Source organism: Oncorhynchus mykiss, chromosome Y, assembly GCF_013265735.2.
Source record: "Oncorhynchus mykiss isolate Arlee chromosome Y, USDA_OmykA_1.1, whole genome shotgun sequence".
Taxonomy (NCBI): Eukaryota; Metazoa; Chordata; class Actinopteri; order Salmoniformes; family Salmonidae; genus Oncorhynchus; species Oncorhynchus mykiss.
Window position 1 is genome coordinate 1,290,545 of NC_048593.1, and position 23,396 is coordinate 1,313,940.

Consider the following 23,396-nt stretch of genomic DNA (forward strand, 5'->3'; position numbering starts at 1 on the left):
AAAGAGCAAACCCAGTGGGCACAAAGTGGTTGAATAAAAGTTGTTTCAACTAAATTTGTCAACGTATTGTGACGTGGAATCTATGTGGAAAACACATTGGATTTGGAAAAAGGGTGAAATTTCAACTACAGGATTATGTCATCATAGACAAATATTGTATAACATATGTTGGATTTTTACCTTTGAAACAATGTTCAATTCGTCACTGACTGCTACCAATGTGCTATCATGAGAATGATTATTGAGAGATCTCCACCTAATTACTAAATAGATTAATTGTTGCTATCAAAGTCATTCCAAAGGTTAGGTTTAACACAGCAAATGAAACGTAAAAAAAAATAATAAACGCAACATGTAAAGTGTTGGTCCTATGTTTCATGAGCTGAAACAAAAGATCCCCAAAATTTTCCATATACACAAAAAGCCTTTTAGTGAGTGGGCAGTTCTCCTTTGCCAAGATAATCCATCCACCTGACAGTTGTGGTATGTCAAGAAGCTGAATAAACAGCATGATCATTACACAGGTGCAGCTTGTGCTGGGGACAATAAAAGGCCCCTCTAAAATGCATGTAATCGGCATGCTGATTGCAAGGAATGTCCAACAGAGCTGTTGCCAGATAATTGAATGTTAATTTCTCGCAGGAAGATCCACTAAGTTTCAACCTCCTAGCAGAGGCAACCTGGTTTTTGGCTATAATGTCCTGGTACGGTGTAGTTCATGATGCTGTTAACCTTAACAAGAGCCCCAGGACCACTGGCCCATAACATCAAAGGTCCACCACCATATTTTACAGTAGATATGGGGCTCTTTTCTGCTCATGCTTACTAATTTCGATGCCAAACCCACCACTGGTGTGAGTAGCCAAAGAGCGATTTGATTTGGTTAGATTATATGAAAATAGAGCACTTTGGTGTCAAAATGAGAATGTATAAGCAGAAAAGAACCACATACCTACTGTTAAAATTTGGTGGTGGATATTTTCATAGTTTATAATTCTATTTATTTTAGGTGCAATGTTTTGTGTGTGTGCGTGCGTGCGTACATGATGTACATGCATGCTGAGACTGTTTAGATACACATGGTTTGTTGGTGGAATGATATCAATAAAGCCTTAGGCGGTTCAAATTCGGACTTAGGGAGGATCTGTTACTGGGCTCAGACAGTCTGAGGTGAAGAACTCACACCACCTCTAAGCCTCCCAATGATACCACTTCACCTCTCTGCCTCTTGGATCCTTGGATGGTGTACAATATTGGGAACATAGCCGAGGGTTCGTAAGTTAAGATTTCCGGTCTTTAGCCATGGGATACTTATAGCAAAAAGATAGCAGGATATCATGTGTCCCTTGAAATATGTCCCCAAAGCTGATGAAGTTGGTTGAGTATTATTTTATTAGTACTTAGGCTGAGTTTCATAAATGGAACATAGGCTAGTGTTACATTTTCCTACAGCTATGGTAGCCATAGGCTCAATCTCCCCCTAGTTCTCTGTCCCTCAAACAGAGCAACTAGTGGTAAGGAGAGATAAGTAACCCTGGGGATTGGGACATCACTGTTTCATTTGCACACAGCAGAAGCTGCCAAAGGATAGCCTATTACACAATGCAGACCTGGCTGCTGGTAATCTGGGCACACTGTCCTGTGGTGGAGCAGCAGCCAGATGACCCAACCCTCATCACCCCTCTCCTCTCTCGTCACCTCTCCTCTCTTCCAGTTCTGGGATTTGTCTCTCATCTTTTGGCCTGCTTTTCACAGCTGCATGCATGTGCACGTACAGCACCAGGCAAAAGTTTGGAGACCTATTCATTCGAGGGTTTTTCTTTATTTTTACTATTTTCTACATTGTAGAAAAATAGTAAAGACATCAAAACTGTGAAATAACACATGTAATCATGTAGTAACCACAAAAAGTGTTAAACAAATCAAAATATATATTTTAGATTCTTCAAAGTAGCCACCCTTTGCCTTGATGACAGCTTTGCACACTCTTGGCATTCTCTCAACCAGCTTCACCTGGAACGCTTTTCCAATAGTCTTGAAAGAGTTTCAAATAGCCCTTAATCAGCATGGAGGTGTGTTGGGTCATTGACCTGTTGAAAACAAATGATAGTCCCACTAAACGCAAACCATATCACTGCAGAATGCTGTGGTAGCCATGCTGGTTAAGTGTGCCTTGAATAAAAAAAAAATAATCACAGACAGTGTCACCAGCAAAGCACCCCCACATCATCACACCTCCTCCTTCATGCTTCACGGTGGGAACCACACATGCGGAGATCTTTCGTTCAACTACTCTGCATCTCACAAAGACATGGCGGTTGGAACCAAAAAAAGACCACATTTCCACCGGTCTAATGTCCATTGCTCGTGTTTCTTGGCCCAAGCAAGTCTCTTCTTATTATTGGTGTTCTTTAGTAGTGGCTTCTTTGCAGTAATTTGACTATGAAGGCTTGATTCACACAGTCTCCTTTGAACACTTGATGTTGAGATGTGCCTGTTACTTGAACTCTGTGAAGCCATTATTTGTGCTGAATTTTCTGAGGCTGGTAACTATAATGAATTTATCCTCTGCAATAGAGGTAACTCTGGGTCTTCCTTTCCTGTGGCGGTCCTCATGAGAGCCAATTTCGGCATAGCGCATGATGGTTTTTGAAACTTCTTGAAAGTTTCCGTATTGACTGACCTTCATGTCTTAAAGTAATGATGGACTGTTGTTTCTCTTTGCTTATTTGAGCTGGTCTTGCCATAATATGGACTTGGTCTTTTACCAAATAGGGCCATCTTCTGTATACCTGTCAGGTGCGTGAATGAGGACCCAAAAGCGAATTAACAAAACAGAGTTTCTTTAATGACGAAACACACGTAGGCTCAGATGGACAGGCAGATTCCGACAGGACAGGACAAGGTTAGATGAACATGCAGATTCCGACAGGACAGGACAAGGTTGCAGCAAACACGACGATAGTCTGGTTCAGGCATGAGTAACACAAACGAGAATCCGACAAAGACAGGAGCAGAAACAGAGAGAGATATAGAGACCTAATCAGAGGGAAAAAGGGAACAGGTGGGAAAAGGGGTGAACGAGGTAGTCAGAGAAGACAAGGAACAGCTGGGGGAAAGAGGGGAAGAAAAGGTAACCTAGTACGACCAGCAGAGGGAGACAGGGTGAAGAGAAAGGACAGAAACAAGACACAACATGACAATACATGACAATACCATCCCTAACTCGTCACAACACAACTGTTTGTCTCAAACGCATTAAGAAGGAAAGAAATTCCGCAAATTAATTTTAACAAGGCACACCTGTTAATTGAAATGCATTCCAGGGGACTACTTCATGAAGCTGGTTGAGAAAATGCCAAAGTGTGTGCAAAGCTGTCAAGGCAAAGGGTGGCTACTTTGAGGAATCCAAAATCCAAAATATATTTGGATTTTTTTAACACTTTTTTTGGTTACTACATGATTCCATATGTGTTATTTCATAGTTTTGATGTCTTCACTATTATTCTACAATGTAGAAAATAGTCAAATATAAAGAACAACCCTTGAATGAGTAGGTGTGTTCAAACTTTTGACTGGTACTATATAGACGAATGCATGTACATACAGATGCATAGATGCAGATTCATGCATTCATATGCACACACACACACACCACCCACTCCTCTGTCACTGGGACTCCTCAGGAAAACTGAGCCTGTAATTAACCAAAAGGGTTAGCAAAATAACGCAGACACACACTCTCGGTCTCACAAATCAGCACACACACACATGCAATACACACACACACACACGCACACACACACACACATTTCATCACTCATCCTACTACATCTCACTACTACTCCCACTGTCTCTCACACTCACCAGCAAGTAACACCAATAACAGACACACACATGTTTCTGTACAGGACAATCACATTTCCCAACAGGGCAAGGGAGACAGAGTCCTCTAGTGACCTAAACTCACATCTTTGAACAAAACAACATAATGCAAGAAAGCAATATCCCCATGTCTGTCCCACTGTGTGTTTTTTTTATTTTTATGGGAGGCTCATTTCATTTGATGATTGTTCTAAACACTACATTGTGTTCTTCGGCTGTCATGGTCTTTATTCCCCTTGCTGGCAATACCTGGAAAGTACTATAACGAGAGAGAGCGAGAGAGAGAGTTACAAAAATAGTTACAGAACATCCCTCTTGTTGGTGTAGAGTCCTACTACTTTTTAGATAAACAGCCACATTGCATTGATATTGTGAGTGATTATTTTTTAATTGAATATATGAATGTTTGGTACGTAGTTCTCCAGTGTTGGGATGTCTCTTAACTTGTTATAATGTTTCCTCTCTCATCAAGATGGATGTGCCCACCTATACTGAGTGTGCAAACATTAGTAACATCTAGAGTAGATGACATAGACTGACCAGGTGAATCCAGGTGAAGGCTATAATCCCTTATTGGTGTCACTTGTTAAATTCACTTCAATCAGTGTAGATAAAGGGGAGGATATAGGTTAAAGAAGGATTTTTAAGCCTTGAGACAATTGAGACATGGAATTTGAATGTATACCATTCAGAGGGTGAAGGGGCAAGGCAAAAGATGTCAGTGCCTTTGAACGGGGTATGGTAGTAGGTGCCAGTCGCACCAGTTTGAGTGTGTCAAGAACTGCACTGCTGCTGGCTTTTTCACACTAAACAATTTCCTGTGTGTATCAAGAACACATAAAAAAATAAAGGAGAGACGCACACACTAGGAGCTCAGATGCAAAAAAATATTTATGTCCAACAGACAAGCTGTCTTCATCAGGGTATAATGACAAACACTGTGGGGTGACTCATTTATATAGTGTCAAAATACACACAGATGTCTAATCCTGGCCGGGTGTTGCCTGATATCATTGGTTAATTGTCATATTAAAAGAGCATGCAAAAAACGCAACATATCAAGAATGTTCCACCAGCCTGGAAACAGCTGTTGGAAGCATTAGAGTCAACATGGCATCCCTGTGGAACGCTTTCGACACCTTGTAGAGTCTATGACCCAAAGAATTGAGTTGTTCTAAAGGCTAAAGGTGGTGCAACTCAATGTTGTTCCTAATGTTTTGTACCCTCAGTGTATAAATTCTCCAAATTACATATCAAAATGTCTCAGCGTATCATACTTAGGTTTTAGTCTTTTTAGGCCATGAATGCTGAGTGTTGGTATCCACATCTAGGTCCCTCAGGTGTAGGGATCGAGGGCTCAAGCAAGCTTCTGTTCCAATTGGGACGTGTCATATTGAATCATAAAACACTCTATACTTTTTGGACCATGGTTATTGAGTGTTCTGAGTAAGACATATGTACCTAAGGAATGAGCAAGCTTCTGTTCTGATTGGGACTTGTCCCGCCCAAAACAAGAACCCACTTATCACCATGGCCCGCTGCATGTAGATACGGCGACAGAGTTCCATCGCGCTGGTCGTCACAGTGACAGGATCCCAGCGAGGATAATTGCTGGAGGGACTTAGCGGTGCCGGCCACCTGCCGTAGCAGTTGGCCAGGATCTCTCTGTGTGTGTGCATGTGTGTGTACACACTGCTAGCAGAAGGTAGCTATGTGGGCCGGAGAAGAGGAGAGAGCAGCAGGATAAGGAGAGAGGGGGTAAGGAAAGAGGGCATGAGAGGGGGAGGGTTGAAACAAATACACTCGCAACCCTCCCATGCAAAATCAAATACATCCCGTCCCTGATTATCTGAGAGACAGAGAGGACAGACAATCAGGTCATGTGCAGCTTTCAGTGAATCATTTAGCGCATCACAGCTCAGTCCCTCAAACTCAACACACGCACCAGATCCAGATGTACAGTGGCGTCTGACATTTTTGTCACCCTTGATAAAGATGAGCAAAAAATTATACAAAATTAATAATATAAATACTGCGCTGTATTGTATGCTCATTTTTTGGTGGGAAATTATATTATTTTATACTAATGCAATTGCTCAGAGAAAGCAATTTTGTTTAATTAGTCATATTTTCTTCTCAAAGATATCTTTCAATACCTCACCTTGCATGTGAGCCTTTTTCCAAAATATTTTATGATATTGGAGAACACATTTGGAGGGATCTAAAGCTTTGTTCACACTGCAGGCCTTAATGCTCAAATCAGTTTTGTTTTTCAAATCTGTTTTGGAATGCTGACTGTCCAAACAGCAAGTTACAAGTGACCAGATTTATTGTGTTCAGACAGCAGTCATTTGATGACATGACTACGCTAGTTGCCATAGTAACAACGGGTGTGAGTGGTGTAGGTTGATTGGTGGTGGTTCTTGTGTTTCCCATCACTCAGAAGCTAAGGTGACAACAATGCCTGCCATGGACGTTTCCCAGTTACTTTGAATGTTCAAAATCATAGTGTTAGAACACTTTTAAAGCCTCAAAGGATATGATGATCCAACTATCGAAACACCAGTCAACTAGCTAGCTGTTTAGCTTACTAGATCATTCACTAATTTATTTGTGAACAATTAGCAAGATGGTTAGCTACCACATGTCCTTGTCAAACTGTCAACACTAGCTATGCCAAATAACAGTCTAGAGACCACTTGAGGAAAAATACATCAGATTTGACCGTTCAGACACAAGTAGCATCTTTCCAGATCCTTGACATCCTTGACAAAATCAACATTTTGCAATGGCCATCTTTCTCCGGGAACACTATTGAATAGCTGTGGTTGAATTGAAGTGGGCCGTCCATAAGCACAGACCATTGATCTCAAGGATCTGGAAAAATGCTGTATGGAGGAATGGTCTAAGATCCCTCCCAATGTGTTCTTGTACAACATAAAACATTTTAGAAAAATGTTCTGTGCCGTTCAGTGCTGGGAGCTAACGTGTTATGTAATCAGATTACTTTTGAGTAAGCGAGTAAAGAAGTGCGTCCTTTTTTCAAATTGCGTAATATTATTACAGATATTTTGGCAAACGACTTGTGCATTACTTTCACAATCATATCTTTACTGAGCACGTGTTTCCATAATCCAATTTGTTTCCTCATTTAGTTTTTGAGCGAGCAGAGAAAGGCTGTTTGGAGAAATGTCATGACAGCTGCTGTCCGTAGAAATGTATAGAGGGTGCACCTCTGATCTTTGCCATTGATCGCTTCCGTGGTAACAAAGCCCACAGAGGGCTTTCCCGTTTAGTGGCAAGTGTGCCCTTGATAAATCTCCAGGGGTCCGTGTACGTGTGGTCTATAACCAGAATTGTCGGCTCGATAGAAAGATGTTGAATGAAAAGATAGGAAACCTGTACAGATGTTTGGCTGACATTATATATGACGAATTAAGCAGCCCTTGTGATAGTGTAACAGATGTTTGGCTGACATTATATATGACGAATTAAGCAGCCCTTATGATAGTGTAACAGATGTTTGGCTGACATTATATATGACGAATTAAGCAGCCCTTGTGATAGTGTAACAGATGTTTGGCTGACATTATATATGACGAATTAAGCAGCCCTTATGATAGTGTAACAGATGTTTGGCTGACATTATATATGACGAATTAAGCAGCCCTTATGATAGTGTAACAGATGTTTGGCTGACATTATATATGACGAATTAAGCAGCCCTTATGATAGTGTAACAGAAGGTAATCGTACTCTCCTTGCGTTGTGTTTTGTCCAAATAAATCACCCCAGCCAGTGGTCCCAGTTGAACATTATTATCTGTTGTTCAATAGGAAACAGCACGTTAGTTGTGCAGGGCTTAATGATGTTGATGGCAATCGATGGTAAAATCTGTAGCATGAAAACAACTGTGTTAGCAGTGAGCTTATGTGGCCATTACATCGGTGCATGCTAGCTAACACACTTATATACAGAAATCATATACCAAAGCACATCCCCTCAATCCCTAACAGGCACCATATACCCACACATGTATAAATCAGCAATGTACAGCAAACTTGTACACATTGTAAAATAGTATTCAGAACGTGACCTACCCCTTGCATCACATTTTCATACTGGGGAGACCTGATGTTCGCGAGCGGGGCCAATAACAACACGCCTTATCGGAATTGAACCAACCAATAAGATTGCTTGAACATGAAATACACCTTTCTTTAGAGGCAAGTGGAAACATAATCAACCCTGTTACAATAGCACAGCATAGGAAAACAGCGCTACATATGAAAGGAGAAAATAGTTATCAAGCTTGACAGTCAAACAAACAGTGCAATCTTTTTTTTTCTTTCATAAAGGTAATGCAAAGTAACATAAAAAGTATTATAAACTGGGTGGTTCGAGCCCTGAATGCTGATTGGCTGACAGCTGTGGTATATCAGGCCATATACCACGGGTATGACAACATTTTATTTTTACTGCTCTAATTACGTTGGTAACCAGTTTATAATAGCAATAAGGCACCTCTGGGGTTTGTAGTATGTGGCCAATATACCACAGCTAAGGGCTGTGTCAAGGCACTTAACAGGTGACATCAATAAGGGATCGTAGCTTTCACCTGGTCAGTCTGTCATGGAAAGTGCAGGTGCCCTTAATGTTTAGTACACTTAGGTATGTACTTGTTCAACAATATCTCTTTCTCTGAGTAATTGTATTAGTATAAAATAATATAATTTTCTAAATGTTTTGGGCATGCAATATAGCTCAGTATGTGTATTATTTATTTTATACAGTCTTTTTTGCTAACCTTTATCAAGGGTGCCAAGTGATCTCACTGTACATGCAAAACACCCAATCCAGAACACTATAATATAACACTATAATATATTTGCGTCATTCTTTATACAGACCTTCCGTCACTCTGTCCTACGAATTGCGATACATTACCGGTATGTCAATCAAATTCAATCACATGTATTTATAAATATACAGAAACCCAGCCTAAAACCCCAAACAGCAAGCAATGCAGATGCAGAAGCATAGTGGCTAAGAAAAACTCCCCATAAAGGCAGGAACCTCGGTAGAAACCTAGAGGTCCTCTTCTGGCTGTGCCAGGTGAAGATTAGCAGAGTACATGGCAATTAAGACCAGATTGTTCTTCAAGATGTTCAAACATTTATAGATGACCAGCAGTGTCAAATAATAATCTGTGTTTGTAGAGGGTGCAACAGGTCAGTACCTCAGAGCAAATGTCAGTTGGCTTTTCATAGTCGAGCATTCAGAGGTTGAGACAGCAGGTGTGGTAGAGAGAGAGTCAAAAACAGCAGGTCTGGGAAAAGGTAGCACATCCGGTGAACAGGTCAGGGTTGCATAGCCACAGGCAGAACAGTTGAAACTGGAGAAGGATCACGACCAGATGGACTGGGGACAGCCTGGAGTCATCAGGCCAGGTAGTCCTGAGGCATGGTCCTAGGGCTCAGGTCCTCCAGGAGGGGAGAGAGAATTAATGGGCGCATACTTAAATTCACACAGGACACCAGATAAGACAGGATAATTACACCAGATATAACAGACTGACCCTAGCCCCCCAGCACATAGACTATTGAAGCATAGATACTGGAGGCTGGGTCGGGGGGGTCGGGGGACACTGTGGCCCTGTCCGAAAATACCCCCAGACGGGACATCCGGACAGGGCAAACCAGGCAGGATATAACCCCACTCACTTTGCCAAAGCACAGCACCCACACCAATAGAGGGATATCAACAGACCACCAACTTACTACCCTAAGACAATGCTAAGTATAGCCTATGAAGATCTCCTCCACCTCACAAGCCCGAGGGGGTGCAAAACGGGACAGGAAGATCACGTCAGTGACACAACCCACTCAAGTGACGCAACCCTCCTAGGGACGGCATGGAAGAGCACTAGTAAGCCAGTGACCCAGCCCCGTAATAGGGTCAGAGGCAGAGCATCCCAGTGGAGAGAGGGGAGCCAGGCAGAGACAGCAAGGGCGGTTTGTCGCTCCAGTGCCTTGCCGTTCACATTCACACCCCTGGGACAGACTACACTCAATCATAGGACCTTACTGAAGACTTGGATAGCCAGACCATTCCATAAAATTTGAGCTCTATTGGAGAAAGTCCTGCCTCCAGCTGTTTTCTTAGGAATTCTAGAGACAATAAGGAGGCCTGCGTCTTGTGACCATAGTGGACGTGTAGGTATGTACGGCAGGACCAAATTGGAGAGATAGGTAGGAGCAAGCCCATGTAATGCTTTGTAGGTTAGCAGTAAAACCTTAAAATCATCCCTTGCCTTAACAGGAAGCCAGTGTAGAGAGGCTAGCACTGGAGTAATATGATCAGTTCTAGTCAGGATTCTAGCAACTGTGTTAAGCTTCTAAGTTTATTTAGTGCTTTATCTGACTAGCTGGAAAGTAGAGGATTGCGGTAGTCTAATCTAGAAGTGTCAAAAGCATGGATTTGTTTTTCGGCATCATTTTTGGCAAAAAGTTTAGGATTTTTGCAATGTTATGAAGATGGAATAAAGTTGTCCTTAAAATATTCTTGATATGTTCGTCAAAAGATATATCGGGGTCGAGAGTTACCTATATGTTCTTGTGCATCTGGGACAGTGTCTGTACAGTCTAACGGTGGTCGTTTCCTCACTAATACTCGTTGTGTCTGAAGCAGGAGTGAAGGTTGGACAAATATTTGTACCTTTTTTTTGGCCCAGGACCAGATCCTGGTAACTTTCTGAAAATTCCCAGCTTTTCCACAAATCCTGGTTGGAGGATTCCGAATGTCCTGCTTATTCCCTGCTGATTCTAGGAATCTTCCAACTGGGATTCCTGGAAATCCTGGAAATGTAGTAATAGTTACGGAGAGGAAACAAGCATGCCACCTATCCCCAGTGAGAGTGGGAGGTTCTCATCTAATGTTGTTGTTGGGAGAGAAAACCCAGTCGTTTCAATATTAAGTCATAGTGCAATATCTTCTATAGCAGGGCTGTTCAATTCCGAGCTTCAAAATCTGTAGTACTGCTGGCGTTTCATTCTTCCCCTCTTAACAGGGATTGATGACTTGAACACAGCAGGGTAGTGTGCAGTAGGGCACACCGAAGTGAAACATTTTTCAACCTCTGTTTCAAAACATTATATCTCTACTGAACACAGCCTCGAGTGGAATCTTTGGCCAATCAGTAACCAGGTTTCCATCCAATATTTTATCCCCGTAAAGGCCTGATGGAAGCAGATCATTTGTTGGTAAACTTTCCAAATATCGACAAAACAAAATACTCTAGACAAGGTGGTATCTTTTTGTTTCTGTTAAACTTTAGAGAAATGGTGCTTTTATTCGCAAATATTGATATACAGTGCATTCAGAAAGTATTCATACCCCTTTACTAATTACACATTTTGTTTTTAGACTGAATTCAAAATGGATTAAACATGTTTTTTAACCCATTTACACACAATACCCCATAATGACAAAGTGAAAACATGTTTTTAGACATTTTTGCAAATTTATTGAAAATGAAATACAGAAATATCTAATTTACATAAGTATTCCCCCCTAGTCAATACTTTGTAGAAGCACCTTTGGCTGTGATTACAGCTGTACGTTTTTCTGGGTAAATCTCTAAGAGCTTTCCACACCTGGATTATGCAACAATTGCCCATTATTATTTTCAGAATTCCTCAAGCTTTGTCAAATTGATTGTTGATCATTGCTAGACAACTATTTTCAGGTCTTGCCTGTGACTCTGCCACTCAGGAGCACCCACATCTACTGTGTTTTAGGTTATTTTCTTGGTGAAAGGTGAATGTATCTCCCAGTGTCTGGTGGAAAGCAGACTGAACAATGCTTTCCTCTAGGACTTTGGCTGTGCTTAGCACTATTCTATTTTTTTTTTAATCCTGAAAAACACCCCAGTCTACCAATAGGTGCCCTTCTTTGCGAGGCATTGGAAAGCCTGGTCTTTGTGTTGAATATGTGTTTGAAATTCACTGAAGGACCTTACAGATAATTGCACGTGTGGAGTACAGAGACAAGGTAGTCATTCAAAAATCACGATAAACACTTTTATTGCACACATAGTGAGTCCATGCAACTTATCATGTGACCTGTTAATCAGATTTTTACTCCTGAATTTATTTAGGCTTGCCATAACAAAAGGGTTGAATACTAATTGACTCAATACATTTCAGATTTTCATTTTTATTAATTTGTAAAAGAAAAGTGAAGAAACATGATTCCACTTTGACATTATGGGATATTGTGGGTAGGCCAGTGGCACAAAATCTCAATTTGATCTATTTAAAATTCAGGCCGTAACACAAAAAAATGTGTAAAAAGGGGTGTGAATACGTTCTGAAGGCAATGTAATAACCATCATATCGATGTAAACTTGGAGTTGTTGGAGAGTTTCCAGTCATCTGATGATTCTCAGTACTGATACTGTTCTCTTTGAAGTAGAAAGAACAATCGGTATACGTTTAAATATTAGACATGTGTAAGCAGAATGAAGGCTGAGCCCATGTGAGTGTACAACGCTGGATCAACATCGAGTCAACTATTAGACATGTAAAAAACAGAACGTAAGCAGAATCTGTGTGGATGAGGCAAGGTAGACCAACAAGACGTGACTGGTCGGGACCATATCTGATCTTGTGAAGGTTACTGGACATGCACATGGGTTAATCATACATAGACAACATCGGCCTGAACTTGTGAAGACATTTGGACAGGAACATTAGATAATCAGTGATAGGCACCAATAGGAGTGTGCATGTCACGCCACAAATAGAATCTATGCCCCAATGTCTGAGTCAATAAGAGAATGGAAACTAAGTAAGACAACAAGATTCATAAAGTGGAGTGACGATGTAAGGGTGTAAGGGTAAGACTGTATAAAAGCCAAATACTAAGAATGAAGAGTCAGTTGTTCCATGGAATTGCCCGGCTCTGTTACTTTGTAGTAAAGTCTAATTGAATTTACAAGTTCCGGTATCTGTGAAATATTTTGATTCCATAATTCCACAACAGAGTCTTGTGATGACATGTTGTATGGGTCTCCCACTACGACTCGGGAAAGCATGCAGTTTATTAGGCTACAGATGAAATAAGTTACGATGAACTTCACAGGGTGGTGAAAGTGTAAGGTGAGAAGCTTGATGCTCCTTTCCAATAAATATCCAGGGTTTTATTCTGGTGACATGATGATCGATGATGCTTGGCTGCCGTATTTACAACTTAAAATAATCTTGCTCTTATGTCCATAATAATCTAAACTGTATCTGTAAACTGTTAGCTAGAGCACACGTGCCAAAACCAGAGTGGGCACAAAACTATCAGTAAAGTTGAATTTGTATTTTTTAATCTGTACATTTAAACGCAAAATAATTTTTTTGTGCGCTACGTCATCACGCAGAGACTTTTATCCTGAGGCTAGGATCTGAGTACCCCACTCAAGCAGGCGGCAGGTAGCCTGGCGGGTAGGAGCATTGGCCCAGTAACCAAAAGCTTGCTGGATTGAATCCCTGAGCCAACAAGGTAAAAATCTGTCATTCTGGCAGTAAGCAAGGCAGTTAAGGAGAGGAGTTGGATTAAATGTACAAGACACATTTCAGTTGAATGCATTCAGTTGTAGACTAGGTATCCCCTTTTCCTTTCTTCTGAGAAGTTTCTCTTACCCTCGCACCACTAGATTTTGCATATGCTTGTTTTTTCTCTTAGCTCAGTGTCATCATAAATCAGATGATTTATAAACTCAGCCTGCACAGAACTGTAAACTTTATTTTGTTATTAGTGTGGGTTTGACTGACTGGTTAGTTTTTTGTACAGGCACAGTTCACCAACTTGATTAAGCATGAAATCATTTACTTTTCACTTTTTTTAATTGAATATTAAATGTTTCGGTTTAAGTTTTAGGATGAATGCCAGGAGCATGAAAGTAGGTACAGGAATTTCTTCTTTTGCATCATATAGTCCAGGATTTTGCATTTTTTACGATATTTGTGGACGAAAATGCTTGATTTTCCTGCGTAAGTTCTGACATTTTGCCAATATATTAACCAATATGTTGGTTAAGAGGGGTTTAGGGTAACGGGACCATGTGACTGTCTGCCAGTAGGTGATTTTGTCAAATCTCTTGTGAAAATTAGCTAACGAATGAAAAGGATTGTTGATGTGAGGCTCGATTGAACCATATTATGCAGTAAAGTGCAGTGATTGGTTGAAATTGCAAGCCCTCTATGTACTGCGGTGATGATAATATTGTGATGATTTGACAGTTTTATGCTGAAATAGTTGTGATTGGTCAAATTTGCGGGGAAATTGATTTTGCTAAAGAAAATTGTGATTGCAGAATCCTGGAGGGACTGATGATAGACTACATTCCATTTCACCTAAGACTTGAGAATCATTTAGTGCATCCATTTACTGTCTTTCCACTAACTCATTTGTGTTCTTTTTACTCTGCAGGAGAACCCGTACCTGTGCAGTGACGAGTGTGACGCCTCCAACCCGGACCTGGCCCACCCTCCTCAGCTGATGCAGGACCGTGAGCACACCGGCCGCATCACCTACTGGCAGACAGTCACATGGGCCCGTTATCCAGAACCCCTCTTGGCCAACATCTCCCTAGCCTGGAACAAGAGCCTGGAGCTGACGGACGACATCGCCATTACCTTTGAGTACGGCCGCCCCACCTTAATGGTGCTGGACAAGTCCATGGACCACGGCCGCACCTGGCAGCCCTACCAGTTCTACGCTGACGATTGTCTCGAGTCCTTTAACATGGCACCAAAGCGTGTCCCCGACCTATCGCCTGCAAATATTACCCTTGTCATCTGCACCGAGCAGTTCTCACGCTGGGTGGGATCGAAGAACGATAAGAACGTAAAGTTCGAGGTTCGGGAGCGTTTTGCAGTGTTCGCCGGGCCTAGGTTGCTCAACATGGACAGCTTGTACACCCGTATGGAGAGTATGAAGGGCCTGAGGGAATTCTTTACCTTCACTAACCTCAGGCTGAGGCTGCTCAGACCGGCCCTGGGGGGAACCTACATGCAGAGGGACAACCTGCTCAAGTACTTTTACGCCATCTCCAACATCGAGGTGCCCGCAAGGTAAGATTGAGTTACTGTTAAATGCGATAGAGAACAGCGTCATGTTCAGTACGGTGGAGACGTTGAAACAGAGTGAAACGGGGACGTTCTACCTGAACTTGTCCATTTTCTGAGGCTAATGTTCTGCTACGTTCTACTACGGTTTGCTCTCTACTGAGCAGGACCAAGGTGTTTTATAGAGAGAAGTGTTGGCTGCTGGGTAAATGAGTTTACTTCAAGGTTCATACACTGAAAATAGGTCAAACACCTGAAACGTTACTCTTATTGTTAGTTTAGAAAGCTATAATTAAATCACTGTTACATTCATACCCACTTTCACACTCCCTAACATACATAACCACACTAATCATAGGTCCTTTACACTGATCCTCTGTTACTCCCTGTGCATGAATCCTAGTACTGTCGCTGTCATTGGTCTACTAAGGCGTGATGATGAACGACGCTAACACATGCCCTCGGTGGTCTTAACATAAACCTGTGTCCACATCTACTGTGGCACTGTGGGGCCGGGCAGGAACTGGGAACCTCTTACACGGCAACTTTGTGACAGGGAGAGATGGCTTTCGCTGTTGCACCACCTGCTTAGCATCAACAAGCCATTTCTCCCTCCTCTCAAAATTATTATTCCAATCAAAATGGCAGGGGTGACATTTGAATGGTATTTAACAGCCACATTGGAATGGAGGGAGGAGGGGAGGAGAAGAGAAGGGGGGTGGAGGTGTGTAGTGTTAAAAGTGAGAAACGTGTGACTGAGGGATTGTGTTGAAGAAGTGTTGGTTGACAGAGGTGATGAGAGAAGAAGAGGAGTATAGGGGTGTTTGAGGTCTTGAGTGGATGCTGACACAGCACTCCAGCCCCCCAGGTAGCTCTGCCACCCCCCGGCCTGTGGTTAGAAGCAGGAGCAGGCCTGGAGGTATTGATCACAGACACTTTTCATGCTTAGCATGGAGATCCAGAGGGAAAAGCTGAGCGAGCGATAGAAAGAAAGGTGTAAAGAGGGGAGGGATATGCAATTTCACATGGTTGGGCTTGGAGTTTTTCCTGACCACAAATAGCCTAGATGTAGAGCCTAGAGTATCCTGGTTACTTTCTGGTCACTTGGTCAGGAATAACTCCTGACCCTATCTCCCAAACCCAACAACCCTGACCAAGCCCCTTTGCCCAATACTTAACTTACCAATGTTGTGCAATTTCCCCTAATCAAATACATCAGTTGTTTTGTGATTTCTCACTAGAGCAATAGCTACTGAACAACCGCATTGACAAAGTTGCTTTGCATAAAAGCGTCTGCTAGTTAAATGTCCATATAATATTGTAATTTCCTTACCTACAGAACATACCTCATCTCTCAGTCTCTCCCTTTACATCCGGATCGAGCAAAGAAGCTATAACACAATACTGACTATGCTGCTGCATCCGGTAACAAGGGGGACCCAAATAGCCCCCACAGAAATGACTGACGCCTGATGTCTTCCTCCATCCCCACCCACACCCCCAGTAACATAATCACTGATCAATGCTGTTATTCTGGGATTGAATGGAGGGAGGGAAGGAGGGAGGGAATATTGGGTGATGGGGGTTGGTCGGTCAATGGGCCGGTGGGGGGGGTCTCCGGACACTACTGTATAATCGGAGGTGTCTGATGATTACCGTTGGATATTGATTTCCGAAGGCCAGGCGATTAGTCAATGTTCCCTCGGGACAATAGGGCTGAGCCATCTCATCTGGCACGGAACATATTTGGATTTCCAAACTGCTCGGGAGAACATTTTAATAATGAATATTTACCCCCGTTGCGGATGCACCGCTGGGACCGCTCACGCTGAAATTGGTTTTATATTATAAAAGAAGACCAAATGGCGTGCTTCCTAGTCCAGGTCGCCGCAGTAATGACATAGGGTGGTGATATCGACAGTGAAGGGCTCGTGTGGCCTGAAGGGCTCGTGTGGCCCCTGCACTTCCCACTCCTGGCCCCTTCAGCAGCAGCTCAGTGACTGAACACTACACAGGGAAAGGTAATAATCAGTAATTTAACTCAATGAGAAAGGTGAGAGAAAGCAATGGGTAATCCTAACCCGATAGGCCATTAAGTGGAGAGGTTGTGTGTGTGTGTGTGTGTGTGTGGGGGGGGGGGGGGGGGGGGGGTTGTTAGATCTGTGTATGTGCCGGATGTTTGGAATCATTTAGCAACCTGGATGGGAGACAAGGTTGTTGGAGATCATACAGGGTAGAGGACAGTACAGGGATGGAGGGATGAAGAGGAGGGGAACAGAGGATAGAGAAGGGGACAAGGAGGGAGAAAGAGAAGAGAGAGGTTTGGGGAGGGACAAGGAGAATGACAGAATAGAGAGATGGAGGGATGATGAAGAGGGGGACAGTGAAGAGAGATTAGGGTGGTGAAATTGGAGAGAGGGTTAGCAAGGTGGTGGAGGGACAGAGGGGTTGGGATATTTGGATAGATTGATTCTGATTGTTCCATTTCCCCTCAAGGATTGACCCATTTCCCCTCAAGGGTTGACCCATTTCCCCTCAAGGGTTGAAGAACTGTCTGTTTATGTATTTTTCTGTTCTTCACTTATTATAGGTCTATATTCCCCAAGAGATTAAATAATTTCTATACTACTCAATATGCCTTGCTTGGTCATACTGTATTGATCAGGCCCTATAAAAACGGTGCTATCTCACTGTATAACCGGAACTCTGACTCTCTCTCTCCCCTCTTCATCTCCCCATCTGTCACTGGCTATCCAGAGCTATGGAGTGGGGAGGGGGGTGGGGGGGTGCTGCTACCAACGACCATTCTAAACCATTCTAGAATGTATAATGTATTAGGATTAGGACTCTGCACAGACGTGGATTGGGCCTTTCTAATGGAATAGGCAGCAGGTCGTTGAGTGAGTCTGTATAATGGAATCGATGTTCCGGCTTAGAGCCATACAGGAAGAATAGAAAGAGCCACCTAAGTGGATTATAGGCCCAAGACAGAAAGCCCTGCTGTGGCCAGAGACGGATGAGGATGAGGGCAATGAGGGTGAAGACCTACATTTGTCTCCCTGGTAATCTGACAGAAAGCATAAGGCAGGGTGGCAGGCTATAGGCGGCATCAAGACGTCTGTTAAAAGGCACACAGAGGGTGACTTTTTCCTGTGACAAAGACACCTGCGCTGTGAGCTAATGCATAGTGTAAACAAAATTATATCTGCAGCGCGATTTATGTTGTAGCATTTCTTTTTATCAATTACAATGAGGAGAAACTTACATTTAAGCACAGATTTACGGAGCATTTACACTATACAAGCAGCACTTGCCCAGCCACGCTAGCATCGCCCTCATGTGGGTGCCAGCAAGCAAGCAAGCTAGTGCTACGTATCAACAGCCATTGTCAGACAATCCAGTAGGGGTTGGAAGCTATTGTGAGCATCAATTGGTAATTTACGTCATGATATTGCAGAGTATTTTTTTTACAATGTTCAGCTTTCCCCAACTTTAGTGCAAGTTTAGCTTTCCCGCCTATGCTCGCATCGCTCAACGGTTCCCCCGACCACTTTGCTTCTCTCACTTTCCTTTAATTGAAAGTGAATGGCTTCCGATATTTCACCACGCGATGCCCCTTCCTAATTTAAATGGCCAATTACTTAAAGCGCGGTACACGCGCCACAAGCACTGCAATCGCGAGGTATAGTATTCTACCATTATTTTGAATGTTGCAGTGCGTTAGTTCACAGCGCAGCTGTTTAACTTATTGGTGACAGGGGGGCAGTATTAAGTAGCTTGGATGAATAAGGTACCCAGAATAAACTGCCTGCTACTCTGTCCCAGATGCTAATATATGCATATTATTAGTAGTATTTGGATAGAAAAAACTCTGAAGTTTCTAAAACTGTTTGAATGATGTCTGTGAGTATAACAGAACTCATATGGCAGGTGAAAACCTGAGAAAAATCCAACCAGGAAGTGGGAAATCTGAGGCTTTTAGTTTTTTAAACTCAGCTCCTATTGTAGATACAGTGGGATATTGGTTATGTTGCACTTCCTAAGGCTTCCACTAGATGTCAACAGTCTTTAGAACTTTGTTTGAGGATTCTACTCTGAAGGGGGGCCGCATGAGAGGGGAATGAGTCAGGTGTCTGGCAGATTGCCACAGGCTCTGAGGCAAGGTCCAGAGAGAGTTAGCTCTCGTTCCATTGCTTTTCTACAGACATAGGAATTCTCCAATTGGAACATTATTGAAGTTTTATGATAAAACATCCTAAAGATTGATTCTATACTTAGTTTGACATGTTTCTACGTGCTGTAACGGAACTTTTTAAACTTTTCGCCCGACGTTCGGCGCGACCTGAACATGCTTTTGAATTTGTTTACCAAACGCCCTAACAAAATAAGCTATTTGGACGTAAATAATGGACATTATCGAACAAAACAAACATTTATTGTTGAACTGCGATTCCTGGGAGTACATTCTGATGAAGATCATCAAAGGTAAGTGAATATTTATAATGTTATTTACGACTAATGTTGACTACCCTGGTTCTCTAGTAAATCGGTACGAATGTCTCATCCTATGTTCAAGAAGGGCCCTTTCCCCTTTATTCAGATTACACCGGCCCGCTTTCGATTGTTTGAAAAGGAAATAATCTCCAATCTCTTTTTTAAACAAGCCTTAGAAAGTTGGTTGCAATTTCAGTGTAATCCACCTGAAAAGACTGAACAAATAATACAACAAATATTGTGGTTAAATTCAAATATACTATTTGATTAAAAAAACGATTTTTTTGAAGAAAGTTTTTAAAAAAGGTATAATTTTAGTGAAATATCATAAATAGGACTAGTGGTGTTATGTCACACATGCAGCTAACACAGACATATGGAAATGTCTGCTCTACCCAAAATTACAACCAATTAATTGCAGCATTAGCACAAAAATGGAAAGAGGCAAGTAAGAAGGGGAAAAAAGTAAGGAACTTGTATATCGGCCCTGTATTGAAGAACATAAATGTTTCAAGAAAAGTGTGATAAATAAAAACATATACCAATTTAATTTAAGGACCAAAAAACTGACAGCTGTGCCATATACATTTTCGATGTACCCATTCCATGGCACATGGTTTATGAATTGATACGTAAAACAATGCCGGATGCAAAACTTTGAATTTTTTAATTTAAATTACTATACAATATTCTTGCAACTAATAGAATGTTATATATATGGGGGATACAATCTTCCCAGCTCTGCAGATTTTGCTGTGAGGAGGCATTAGTTCATTTATTTTGGTACTGTCCATATGTAGCTCGTTTTTGGTCACGGGTCCAGGAATGGCTGAAGAATTGCAACATTTGCCTAGAACTAATGCTGCAGATAGTAATGCTGGGTGATTTGAAAAGCCATTGTCAATCAATCAATAATATAATAACTATTTTAGCAAAAATGTTTATTTTTAATTTACAATCTGTAGAAGCTATGAGAATAGAAAGGTTCAATTCGTTTGTGAAGCATCATAGCACAGTTGAAAAAATATATGGCAAATAGAAATCCAAAATGGATGATGTTGAGAGACAGATGGGAGGGGTTGAATGGAGCTGAAGGGTGGGACTAATAGCAAGATAAAACATGTAGAACATACGGGGTCTGTAAAATGTATATATGTTCAGAACTTTTGTGAAATAGCTCAGTTACAAATAGAAATCAAACTGAAATAGAGGAAGGACTAAAAACAAACAAAAAATAACTATTGTAAAATAGACTGTCTGTAAAATGTGTATAAGATGTGTAAATTGAAGGTAAAAGCCAAAGTGTTTATTAGTTTACTCCAATTGGGGGATTGGCGGTAGGGATTGCAGGGAATAATAATAAAGGTATTTTATTTTAAAAAGTATGTATGCCTATATACTGTATATATGTGTAAATGTATGCATGCATGTACGGATATATACAGTATATATTTACCCCAAAAATATATGGGGGATTGGAAATGACGCAGACAATTACATTGATGGAACCAATATTCTTTCCTCAATATTAAGCTGATCCACCCCTAAAAAAAATATGGCGGATATCTTTTTGGCTGCTTTGTTGTCTGAAAGCTGTACTTAGATTATGGCATGGTTTGTTTTTTTTCTGTAGAGTTTAAAAAAAAAATATGACACAGCGGTTGCATTAAGTATATCTCTAAGAAGAATATCTCTAATTCCATGTATAACAGTTTTATTTTCATCAACATTTATAATGAGTATTTCTGTAAATAGATGTGGCTCTCTGCACAGTCACCGCATATTTTAGAACTACTGTAACGCGCCAATGTAAAATGAGATTTTTTGATATTAATATGCACTTTATCGAACAAAACATACATGTATTGTGTAACATGAAGTCCTATGAGTGTCATCTGATGAAGATCATACAAGGTTAGTGATTAATTTAACTCTATTTGTGCTTTTTGAGACTCCTCTATCTGGCTGGAAAAATGTCTGTGTTATTCTGTGAGTTGGTGGTGACCTAACATAATCGTTTGTGGTGCTTTCGCTGTAAAGCATTTTTGGATTCAGACACTGTGGCTGGATTAACGAGAATTTTATCTTTAAAATGGTGTAAAATACTTGTATGATTGAGGAATTTTAATTATGAGATTTTTGTTGTTTTGAATTTGGCGGCCTGCACTTTCACTGACTGTTGGCGAGGTGGGACGCTACCGTCCCACATATCCCAGAGAGATTAAGCAAAATGAAAATGTTGCCCAAAGACTTTCTTAGTTGTGCTTGAACAGGCCCATTCCCAAGTTGAGGGAACAACTCTTCTTTTAATTATTTTTTCTTTACTTTCTCAACACGTTGGAGACACCTCAAACTCATCTCAAACTACCTCAAACCAAGTGACCATACGATGTTAATGCTAATGAATCGGAGTAGTGTTTTTCAGATGAACATGTTGTATCGTGCTTGTTTGGCATGTTTGTCTCTTGGCCATGTGTATCTCCCTTTGATACCTGGGCCCCCTGCTGAGTGAGATAATGTGCTGAGAGCTCTTGGCTCCCTCAGTCTCCTTCTACCCAGCTGTTTGTGCTGGTAGGGTGGAAACGGGTGGAGCTAGGCTTCTGCAAGTTTGTGGGAGTGTGGGGTGGTAGGGCTGAGGGTTGTAACAGGTGCGGCTACGCCTGGGGTACTACAAGTTTAGGGGACGGGGGGACGGGGGGGGGGGGGGGGGTAGGGATGGAATGGGTGAGGCTACTGCAGGTTTGGAGGACTGGGGAGTGGGGGGTGGGGGGGTGAGACCTTCCTTGATTTGAGGGATATTTCTTGTTTTATTTATTTTATTTTTTACAATTTGCATTTGTTTATGCCGATCTAAAATAAGACATACATCTCTAGTGCTTTAGGCTAGAAACAAGCTGTAAAATGCCAGAGGAAGATGCAACATTCAGAGGCTAAGCTACAACCTTCTAAAGTTGAAAAGTCTAAGTAATTGGGCTTTGCTTGGGAAGAAATCTTATACAATGTGTGACTCTGTCGCTATCAATTGATCAAATCACTTTCTGTAAAATAGAATGTGTAATTAAATTGAGCGTTCATATGAACTAAGGGCTGTTCGGGTGAGAGGAGAGGGGGGGGCTTAACATTACCTTCATGGCTCAAAGACACAGTACATCTGGGTATTGCAGATAGGACTGTATTTGTTTAACAGCAAGGTCTGTGTAAACTTTGTGTGATAGGAAGTTATGTGTGACATTCAAGAGCTCTGTGTGAGGTACATATGTGGGTGACAGATAAGACTGTGTGACAGGTAGGTTTGTATATATTATGTGAAAATGACAGGTTGTTAGTCCCAAGTAGTGAGTAATTTTGGTTCTCAAAGCTCTGTCTACTTTACCTCCTGTGGAGAATTAAGGATTGCTGCTAGCTAGCCCTTTGTTGTTTCTCTGTTTCACAGCACTCTTTTTTTAGGACTTGATTATCGATGTTATTGGAACTTTGTCTTTGGAAACTGCCACACTGACTGGGTTTTGAATTATGCCAAAGTTTTCTTTGGTGTCCTTTACCTTGTGAAGGTGAGGGGAGAGGAGGTAGAAACCCATAGAGGGAGGGAGGGAGGGAGGGGGGTGATAGATGTTGAGATGATGAACCTCCAGTATAGAAGCATGGTACTGGGCTGTGTGATTTTGTGTTGAATTATGGTGTGTGTGTGTGTGTGAAGCTCTGTAAGTGTCATCCAACACACAGCTGCCTACATGGTGAGGGAGTAGCATTCCACCTCCAAAACTGATAATGAGGTTATACGTGACTGCAGTTCCACCAAAAATATGTTAAGATCTCAGGTAATAAATTGAAGTTAACACAATGATTTCTGGATATCTGATCTCATATCATAACACTTTTTAAAAATGTTCTGTTGAT

At 41.6% G+C, this 23,396-nt stretch overlaps 1 protein-coding gene across 1 annotated transcript in view; it reads left to right on the top strand.

Moving 5' to 3' along the window:
• LOC110509506 (netrin-G2) overlaps nt 1-23,396 on the top strand; it is a 158,246-nt gene that overhangs the window by 19,049 nt on the left and 115,801 nt on the right. The window contains exon 3 of the mRNA XM_036967213.1: nt 14,368-15,011. Within this exon, the coding sequence (XP_036823108.1) occupies nt 14,368-15,011 (644 nt within the window). The remainder of the gene's footprint in view (nt 1-14,367; nt 15,012-23,396) is intronic.